Raw genomic sequence first — 11009 nt, 5'->3', positions numbered from 1 at the left:
TTAACATCTTTCCTCTTTTTCTCATCTGAATTTTTCCACTCTAAAGAAGCCTGTGTTCTCTCTTGAATATGTATTCACTCCTCTCACACTTCTCTAAGTAAATTTATTTCAATAAAACTATTTTTGCTTCACTTTAAAATAGAATTTAATAGGAGAAATAACAATTTAATAGAAGAATTTAATAGAAGAGCCCACTCCAGGAAAATTGGAAGACTAGAAATTAACATTTATTATCCGATGACAAAAGTGGATAGTTTGAAGAGGAAAAAAAAGACAAATGTAAATGAATACTTGACTGAAAAATTCAAGAAATTCTATTATGTGTCTGATTAGAGTTCCAGGAAATAATGATGGCACAGAGGCAATATCTAAAATGATAATTATTGAATATTTTCATAGATGATGATAGTCACAACTGGTTATTGATTTTTGTAAAATAAAGAAGGGGTCAGAAAGATAATACAGGAGTTAAAGACACTTGCTGACCAGAATTCAATCCCTGGCATCACATGTGATCACCTGAGCCCATCGGAAGCCATCTGAGTGAAAAGCAAGAAACAAGCTCTGAGCAACACTGGGTGTGTCTCCCAGACAAGCAAACAACAAAAAGAATACCTAAAAATAAAAAATAGAGGACAGCACAGTAGATCTGAAGAACGTAAATGAGAAAAATCTGAAACGCATTAACACAGAAAAAATGTCTAAGAATAAACTGAAATCAAAAGCCAAAGGAGTATTATTTTCAATGTGCTGAGAGACTATAAATATCAACCTAGAATTACATACCCAACGAAAATGTCCTTCAAAACTGAATGGAAAATAAGAATATTTTAATACCCTCTTCTATCCCCTCAAATAAGATCCTAATGGTTATTTGGGAGAAAGAAGAGAAGAAACATCCTAAAGAAAAAATAAAAAGTAAAGAATGAAGAGCAAAACATGGTACAGACACAAGAAATCTAAAGAAATACTAGTTTTGTAGAATAATATACCAACGTGTGTAGTCTACATCAATAGCATGATTAAAATGAAAATAATCTAAGTCTTATCCCGCCTTGATTGAGAGATTATGAATATGAATGATATTTCAGGGGTTTTTTTTGATATTTTAAGTTAGCATTCTTAGGGTGCTAGCCAAAAATAGAGTTAACTTATAGAAGTTCAAAGCTAGTAAGAGTGGAGGTGAGCCCGTGTCCAGCCCGCGAGCACCACAGGCTGCCCGCAACGCTCCAACACTCCCCACCACCCCAGCCCACCATGGACGAGGAAATCTCCCCGCTCGTGGTGGACAATGGCTCTGGCATATGCAAGGCTGGTTTTGCAGGCGACGATGCCCCCCGTGCTGTCTTCCCCTCCATCGTGGGGCGCCCCAAGCACCAGGACGTGATGGTGGCCATGGGCCAGAAGGACTCGTACGTGGGCAACGAGGCCCAGAGCATGAGGGGCATCCTGACGCTCAAGTACCCCATCGAGCACGGCATCGTCACCAACTGGGATGACATGGAGAAGATCTGGCACCACACCTTCTACAACGAGCTACGTGTGGTCCCCAAGGAGCACCCAGTGCTGCTGACCGAGGCCCCCCTGAACCCCAAGACCAATCGGGAGAAGATGACCCAGATCATGTTCGAGACCTTCCACACGCCGGCCTTGTACGTGGCCATCCAGGCCGTGCTGTCCCTGTACGCCTCTGGCCACACCATGGGGACCGTGATGGATTCAGGCGACGGGGTCACCCACATGATGCCCATCTATGAGGGCTACGCGCTGCCCCACGCCATCCTGCGCCTGGACCTGGCCGGCCGGGACCTGACCGACTACCTCGTGAAGATGCTCACGGAGCGTGGCTACAGCTTCACCACCACGGCTGATCGGGAGATCGTGCGGGACATCAAGGAGAAGCTGTGCTACGTGGCGCTGGACTTCGAGCGGGAGATGGCCACGGCGGCCTCCTCGTCCATCCTGGAGAAGAGCTACGAGCTGCCCGATGGCCAGGTGATCACCATGGGCAACGAGCGCTTCCGCTGCCCGGAGGCGCTCTTCCAGCCCTCCTTCCTGGGCATGGAGTCCTGTGGCATCCACGAAACGACCTTCAATTCCATCATGAGGTGTGACGTGGACATCCGGAAGGACCTGTATGCCAACACCGTGCTGTCCGGTGGTACCACCATGTACCCGGCCATCACTGACCGGATGCAGAAGGAAATCACTGCCCTGGCCCCCAACACCACGAAGGTCAAGATCACGGCACCTCCGGAACGCAAGTACTCGGTGTGGATCGGGGGCTCCATCCTGGCCTCACTGTCCACCTTCCAGCAGATGTCGTGGGTCAGCAAGCAGGAGTACGATGAATCCGGCCCATCCATCGTCCACCGCAAATGTTTCTAGGAGGACTGTGATTTGGCTGTGCCACACCCTTCCTTGACAAAATCTACTTCGCGGCAGAAAATAAGATGAGGTTGTCGTGACTTTATTCATTGTTGTTTGGGGTTTTCTCCTTATGGGGTTGGGTTTTGTTTCTGTTTGGGTACTTGAGTCAGGATTTAAAAACTGGAGGGGAGATGGTGACAGTTGTTGGAAGCATCCCAGATTCTACAGTACGGCCAGGACTTGATTGTATGTTGTTCTTTAAACAGTCATTGTGGACCTGGCCTTTCCTAAGGCCTCACCCGAGTCCCTGAGAAGGGTCAATTCCTGCTGTAGTCCACAAGGGGGGGCAGAGAACTTGACTGTTGTGTAAATTATGTCATTTTAAAAATGTTTTTTGAACCTTAATATTTGTTCCTTTGTTCTGTTTTGTTGTTACTGTGTTCGGCATATGGAATACATCACGGGTGGCTTGTCAGGCTCTGCCCTGCAGTTTTACTTGGGTTGGTCAGTATGGTGGCCTCTTTTTGTCCCCCAACTTGGATGGAGGATTTAGTCTCCCTGTAGGGCAGGATGGAGGTATGGCAGTAAGGGCTTCCCTGTACACTGCCAAGACCAGTTCAATTAACTGTCCCTCAAGAACAACTAGAAGAAGCTGAAGTGGTAGCACAACATGTAGGGCCTTTGTCAACCTGGGTTCAATTCCCAGCATCCCATATGGTCCCCTGAGCACCTCCAGGCGTAATTCCTGAGCGCAGAGCCAGGAGTCATCCCTGTGCCTTGCTGGGAGTGACCCAAAAAGCAAAAAAAAAAAAAAAAAAAAAGGACAAAGTGAAGTAAGGAATAATGAAAATATAACACGTTTATTTGGAATAAGAGAAATGTAAACAATATAAACAAATATGAAAAATTAAAATTTAAAAATCATTTAAAATTTAACGCATCAATAATTAAATGTAAGTGGACTAAGGGTGCCAACTGAAGATCAATATTTTTCTTAAAAACTCAGCTATATGCTAGTGATACAATAAGTATCAATAGATACCAAAAGTTTAGAAGTTAGAAGAAAAAATTCTATGTTCTAAAAAAAGGAAAGATTGTGTAGCTGTTTTTCAATAGACAAAGCAGACTTTGATGCAAAAAGCATTATTGATTCTAAGAAAATCATTTCATAATGTAAAAAAAAGTATCAGTTTGCTAGTAGAACTAACACATAAAACTTGAATGCATAATAATAAATCTCAAATTACATGAAAAAATCTTAAATAAGTAAGTCTATTCTTATTGAGCGAAATTTATCAGATTTTCTCAGTAGGTTTCATAGGAGCAACAAAATGTTAAGTATTACATTTGATGAAATAAACATACATTGAGCCCTACAACCAACAGCCATACAGAGCAAATTTAACATACATGACATTTATAAAATATGAGTATGCACTGAATGAAAAATCAGGTATCAACAATACTCAAATGGTTGCAATAAAAGATCATATTCCCAAATCACTGTATGGTTAGTTTCTGATTAAGTTGATAATAAAAACACAACTATAAAACCCCTTTACTGGAAAAGTCAAGGAATATTTAGAGTTATATAAGGGGAAATAAGAAGTCACAGAGTATGTTGGAAGGTATTGCAAGAGAATTTTGAAACATAGCTATTAAGTTTTGGGGGATGCAAGGCTGGGGATGTGACTCAAGAGCAAGAACTAAGTCTTACAAGTATGAGGTTCCGAGTTTTATCTCTAGCTCTGCATGCCCTCCTTCCTCACTACTAATGTTGAGTCTATTATTCCAAAGTTAGCTTCTGGTGACCCCACCCAGCACTGCCAGGTGTAGTCCAAGTGATCCTAGCACTACCAGGTAGGATCCCTACAAGAATAAATATAAATACAGTCTAGGAGGCTCTTAAGAATACATGCAGGTGATCTAGAGAAGAAGTATGGAAGACAAGGCATTTGCCTTTCATGTGACAGACCTGAGTTCAACCCCAGCACCACTATGGTCCCCTGAGCATATCTCAAAGTGATACCTGAGCACAGAGACAGAGTAAGTTCTGAGCACCACCAGTGTGGTCCTGAAACCAAAAAATAAATAAATAAGTAATATTAAAAACAAAAAGAAAAACTGTAGTGCAGCAATAGCAGTTTTTGGAGAGAAATATATTGCCTTAGATGCTTATTTTAGGCAAATAAGAAATATTTGTTCTAATAACACCAAACATTAGCCAAGTGGTACAAATGCTGGCCGACTTCGACCATGAGTGTGGAAAGGTCAGACTACCGCTGAATCTCAAGAAGACAAAGTTTATGAGAAACAGTTTTGTGCCTGACATTCCATTTGCTCTTAATGGACTAAACATCTCTGAATGCAACAGTTATATGTATCTAGATTGAGAAGTCAACATGACGAATGACCTGGCACCTGAGTTGCTCAGGAGCAAGAGAGTGCCTTGGAACACCTTCAAGAGCGTCGAAGAAATAGTTGAGGATGAAGAACCTCCTGCTCTGGGCACATCTCTTCGATTCCACTGTCCTTCCTGCATTAACATACGCCTCAGAGACCTGGACCCTACAAAACCAGGATGAGAACTCTATTCGGGTCTCCCAAAGAGGAATCGAAAGAGCTATGCTTAGAGTATCATGCTTCACTCAAGTGAGAGAAAGAATCCGGAGTTCTGACCTCCATCGACAACTGAGAATCAGGGACACTGTCTCATTTGCCAAGGCGTTGAAAATCAGATGGGCTGAACACGTAATGAAATTTTGAGATGACTGCTCAACTAGAGCCATTACCAACTGGATTCCACGAGATGTCAAACCCTGAACAATCGGTTTGAGGCTCTTTGTGTTTCTGGAGCAAGCAGACACCATTGGGCTACCCTAGCATGGGACAGGGATGAATGGAGACGTTACTGGCTCCCGCTCGAGCAAATCAATGAGTAAGGGGATGTCAAGTGATCAAGTGATCAAGAAATATTTGAAACCTGTGAGTTAATATCTATCTCAAGGATCTCTTTGGGGAAAAGAAACAATAAAAGTAAAAAATCTCTTTTGGAAATACAAAGGAGAAGAAAAACAAACAAACAAAAAAACAGGACAGGGAAATAGCTCATCAGTAAAACCATTGTCTTGAATGTGTGAATCCCTATATTTTAACCCTGACACTAAGTCCTCCACCCTCTAAAAAAAGTTTAGGAGAATTAAAATATTGGAATAATCCCTTAATTACAGGAATTAAAGTATTAGATTAAAAATAAACACAGAGTGTAGTTCCAATCCAGGGATTAATTTTACCTAATAAATAAAACAATATTTTGCATAAATGACAATGAATATTTTTGACATGCAGTTCAATAATTTTTGCTGGACTTTTACAGTCATGTAACCATTGTTACGATTAAAATACAGAAATTTCCATCACCTCAAGTTAGTCCTTATTATAGTCCATTCCCTCATTAGTAGCTTCTGGTAACTTCTGACCTTACTTCTGTACCTGTAATTTTCCTTTCCAAATGTTTTATAAATGTGATTGGAAATTTCAAAGATATTTCTGGCTTTTATTTATCACAATACTTCTAATATTCTTCCATATTGTTGTATATGTAATTTACTTAAAATGTGTCATAAATTATTAATATCTAGCAGAATAGCAATGACTATGAAAACAGTTTTTCTTCTTTCCCCTCCCCCTCATCCCCATTATTCCCTCATCCCCCTCTGACCCCTCCTCCTCCTCTTTTCAGTTTTTGCTTTATGCCACTAACCCCACTTCTCTCATTGGCATCCTACCTTCCACAAATACAGAGCTAATATCATGTCACTGATATCTTTGATCAGGATTAGTTTCCTTCAATACAGTAGAAATGCTGAGACCATTGCAGTACCCCAAACTCATGTTCATTTCTCTTTGAGAGGACAGGATGTTACTAAAAAAGGAAGACAGGAGTGTGGTGAACTCTTCGTAAATTACAGATTTTAATATACAACAGAATATCAAAAGATTCCTCAGAAAACTCTGCAATGTAACCTGAAAGATAAGAGACGTAGATATTCTAGTATTTACTAAATTGATCATTTGAGGTATTACCACAGCCTTGACCTAATCATCTCTGTATTAGTAACTGTTCTGAGTTAGAATTTCTGATACATATTTTAGCTGATAAAGCAGATGAAAATTTATTATTTATTTGGGAGCATGTGACCTCTACCTTTTATCCAGCACCAAATTCACATAGGCATTTAATTTTAACCAAAAAATTAAAATAACTTATATTCTATTTAATTGAAATAAATAAAAAATAAGTACAAGAAATATTGGTAAATTTTAGACCAAAGAAATAATACAGGCACTTGCCTTACATGTGGTAGATTCTAGGTTAATCCCCCCAGCAACACATATGGTCCCCCAGTACTACCAGCAGTGACCCTTGAGCACAGAGCCAAGATTATGCCCTGAGCATCACTGGGTGTGGCCCAAAAACAATAACAACAACAAATATTTGGTTCATTTACCAGAAGTATTTTTAATATTTAGATAAGACTTTTCATAGCAGTCATTACATTACAGCTCTACCTCAATGACTAATTTATGTATCATATAATTATTATTTTTGTTAGATTTTAGTATAGCAATAAAAACCTAAGAGCAGTAATACAACTTGTAAGTTTTATTTATCATTCTTGCATTCTAATATCAGAGCAACAAAAACCAGTCAGAAACATTATAATAATTTTTAACTATGCAAATATTGGTTTTCTTTGTATTTTTATTTTGCTCTATCTTGTTGGGAGTAGAAGGTGGACTTGGGCCACATCTGGCAACAGATGTATATGCAGAGCAAGCACCTTCCCCTGCAGTGGAGCCATCTACATACAAGTCAAACACCCTACTCCTATTCCATTTCTTCACCCCTTCCTTGCTTATGTTCTTAAGTCATGCTAATAAAATTGATTCTCTACAATGTTCTTTTTCTTATATTTTATCATAATAATCAACACAAAGCATAATATTGGTGAACATAAAAATTCCTTCAAAATAAATTAGCCATTTTTTATCTTTATCATTGTAAGATTTAGAGTCTGTGGTAGAGAAAGGCAGGTTATATGAAATCCAATAGTGGGGATACTCTCCTATATAGCATGCTTGCCCACCAGAGCTGTGAGCCCGGGCAGATCTTATCAGAAAAGGAACCAGTAAAGGCTTTGGAGATTAGGTGATCCAGTTACCTTAAATTACATTATAGCAACTCAAGGCCCATCATTCTGTTTTTGGTTGGAACTTTGAAGAATTGGAGGGGACCATAGTACAGTGAGTATGGCACTTGTCTTGCACGTGGCCAATCCAAGTTCAATCCCTGGTACCTCTTCTGGCCCCCTGAACCTTGCCAGGAGTGATCCCTAGGTACAGATCAGGAGTATACTCTGAACACTGCCAGGTGTGGCCCCAAAATAGACAATCAAAAATGAAATATTTTAGTTCTCAAAGCTCTCTGCCTAAATAGGGATTTACAATCTCCATTAAAGCATCCTGGAATTGTTCTAGATATGTGCTTGGCCCTGTAGATCCATTGAACAGATCCATAGAGACTTCTTTGTTCCAGAAAGTTGACCTGTACAGATTACATCAATTGGTCACCTGTCCTCTGACCTCCAGTTGAATTTGACCAATATGAAGCACCATGGAAAAGACTTGAAGCCAAAATCAGAGGTCTGGAATCTGTTAGTTGTATCCTAACAAAATATTATTCAATCCTCTTTTGAAAAGTCACATTTTTTCTCACATAAATCTCTTACACAACAGCAGGTACTCTCCCTGAGTTCCACTCACCATTTCTTCCATTTGTCCCATAAGAGTCAAAGGCAGTCATGGCTCCCTGATATTATCAACCCCTGAGAAATCAACTTGTCATGGTTTCCCTTTAATCTTGCATATACTATTGCAAAGAACTTCTTTATTAAGTGTTTTCCAACTACTACTGCTGACAGTGCTATTTTCTCCTTTCTAAACCTTAATTGAAACTTCAGTATTTCTGTCACTCGTGGACTGTGGTCTTAGCCTTTGACCCAACCCAAAGAAAACCAACCTAGGTGTTTGCTATCATACTCCATTGCAATGTCTGTCTTCCACTAACTCTCTGCTTCCTAAGCATTGCAGTATAAGCTATTTAATTTTCATGTTATAATTTTAGAAATGTAAATTTCCTAAAAGTGCTGAACCCATAGTTACCCATGGTTACACATCATGATTATGAACACAAAGTCACAAATCTTCTGAGTTTTGTTTATAAACTTATGTTTATGCTTACACTTTCTCTTAGGTTGTTTGACCTAAAGAACCATGCCGCTCACCAATTCTTATTTTCTCCTTTTTTATATTTCACCACCTTGTTAGTTCTTTACCAAAAATAAGATGTGCTTTTCAAGGTTACTGTAATCCATAAATAAGGAGATTTTAGCAGCAAATTAATATTCTCTGCTCAATTTTTATCATAATTTAGTACCACATATAATAATTATGAATAAGTATTGAAAGTTTCCTACTCTTTTTTACTTGAGCCAAAAGAAAAATATTTTTAAAATTTGAAAGAGTCAAAAAATAGTTCCAATTAATAGTTCCAATAATGGATCCAAATTTTAACCAGTAGAAAGTAATTATTAGTCAGTCACTATCACTGTCCTCCCGTTGTTCATCAATTTGCTCAAGTGGGCCCAGTAATGTCTCCATTGTAAGACTTGTTGTTACTGTGTTTGGTATATCTAATATGTCACAGGGAGCTTGCCAGGTTTTGCTGTGCAGACGAGATACTCTTGATAGCTTGCTGGGCTCTAAGAGAGGGGCAGAGAAATCGAACCCGGATCATCTGGGTCAGCCACGTGCAAGGCAAACGCCCTACCTGCTGTGCGATCACTCCAGCCTACAAGCCAAAATAAAAAATAAAAATAAATAAACACATTTAAACAACAACAACAAAAAATTTGGAAGGAAAAAATTTAGTCCAACCTTTCTTGGCAATGAAAATTTCTTAAAAGACAAAAATGGCAGCAAGACCTCTAGATAAAGATCTCAGCAGAGTTACAATGAAAATACTGTATTCCCTGTGATGTTAAAGTGAGAAGTGAGATGAAGCAATTTCATAACAAAGTATAAGATTCTAAGAGAATTATCCAATAATTCTAGTAAAACGTTAGTAAGGAAGCCTAGTGCTAATGAAGTACCAACACTATCCCCGCACTCAGCCAGAGACGCACACAAGTCAGCAACATCCAATGTGACCAGAACAGCCCCTTCTCCTGCAAGCATTCTCCCCTGTGCTGACAACCTCAGAAACAAGCCTTGGGGTTTTATTATACAGAGATGGCTTAACAAGGTTGTTTCCAAGAAACTCCCTTTTATTAGTTACAAAAGAGATATATACACCTTGGGTTAATTCACTAGTTCACTTTTTATCATACTAAACAAAAAAATATATTTAGAAAGTCACAAACTACGAGAAAAGTCTCTCTACTTTTGATTTCATTTTCTCCATTTCCAATTATCTTTTATTTTGAAAGTTGGGGGACTTGGGAGCATACCAGGTGGTTCTCAGAAGGTTTTCTCTGGGGATTTGTGCTCAGGGATCACTTCTACTGGTGCTCAGGGGATCATATGTGGTGTATCTATCTGGGATCAGCCTCATACAAGGCAAGCACCTAAACTCCAGTCGTATCTCTCTGGTCTATCCTTTCTTATGAAGCACAGAGATGAAGGTAGAAAGAAAATTATATATATATAGATATATATATATAGAGAGAGAGATATATCTATATATAGACACACACACAGAGACAAACCCAGGGACCTGCACTTCCTCAACATTGATTGCAGTTTGCCTGTATTTAAAACAAAATTCCTATACATGCAATATCCTCCTCAAAAGTATAATTGAGCCAAAGCACATAAAATTAGAAGAGGGAAGTTTTTGTTGTTGTTTGTTTGTTTTTTACTAGATCAATGATTACAGTAGTCAGAGAGGTAAGTCTGTATCTTTGACTAAAAGATATTCAGATCTTTTGATAACTGAAGGTAGCAAGCAAACCATAGTATTATTGTTTTCTTCATGGTAACCTTTACAATGACCTCTTCTTCTGTTTGGTTTTGCTTGTTTGGGGGCCAACCCAAAAGTGCACAGGGATTATTCTTGACTCTGTGCTTAGGAATCACTTGGGGGACCATTTGTAGTGATGGTGATTGAACCCACATATGCCACATACAAGGTAAGTTCCCTACCTGCTGTATTATCTATCTGACCGCTACCATTATCTCTTTTAAATTCTTGACAGAGCATAACTTCTTTCTCAGAACTTCTTTCTAGCTGTAAATTTAATAATAAAGAAGTGCTCCTTTAAAAATGTAACTTACAAACTCATATGCAATTAATATTAAATAAATGCCTTGGTATCACTAGGTTCACGTGGAGAATACTGATGTTGGTTTTACTAAGAAGAATATGCACAAGAAAATAGAGGGTTCAAAACATTGTATTATAAAACAACTTTTGAAGTTTTAGAAGCATACATTTATTTATTAACTATAATGTCAGCTCATATATATGTTACAGTAAACAGAACAATAGCATTTAATAATTTAATAATCAATAATGA

The 11009-nt window shown here is 38.9% G+C and overlaps 1 protein-coding gene across 1 annotated transcript; it reads left to right on the top strand.

Moving 5' to 3' along the window:
- The first annotated feature begins 1257 nt into the window (after positions 1-1257).
- On the top strand, positions 1258-2401 carry LOC130037343 (actin, cytoplasmic 2-like). The gene has a single exon (XM_056129146.1). The coding sequence runs from the start codon at positions 1258-1260 to the stop codon at positions 2386-2388; it is 1131 nt and encodes a 376-aa protein (XP_055985121.1). The 3' UTR covers positions 2389-2401.
- Positions 2402-11009: the final 8608 nt, after the last annotated feature.

Source organism: Sorex fumeus, unplaced genomic scaffold, assembly GCF_029834395.1.
Source record: "Sorex fumeus unplaced genomic scaffold, SorFum_2.1 ptg000072l, whole genome shotgun sequence".
Classification (NCBI taxonomy): Eukaryota; Metazoa; Chordata; class Mammalia; order Eulipotyphla; family Soricidae; genus Sorex; species Sorex fumeus.
The sequence above is the reverse complement of the archived record's forward strand: the minus strand, read 5'-3'. Positions and strand labels throughout refer to the sequence as shown.

What these genes read in the sequence shown, in the direction of transcription:
- LOC130037343 (XM_056129146.1), top strand. Translation starts at nt 1,258, where the DNA reads ATGGACGAGGAAATCTCCCCGCTCGTGGTGGACAATGGCTCTGGCATA.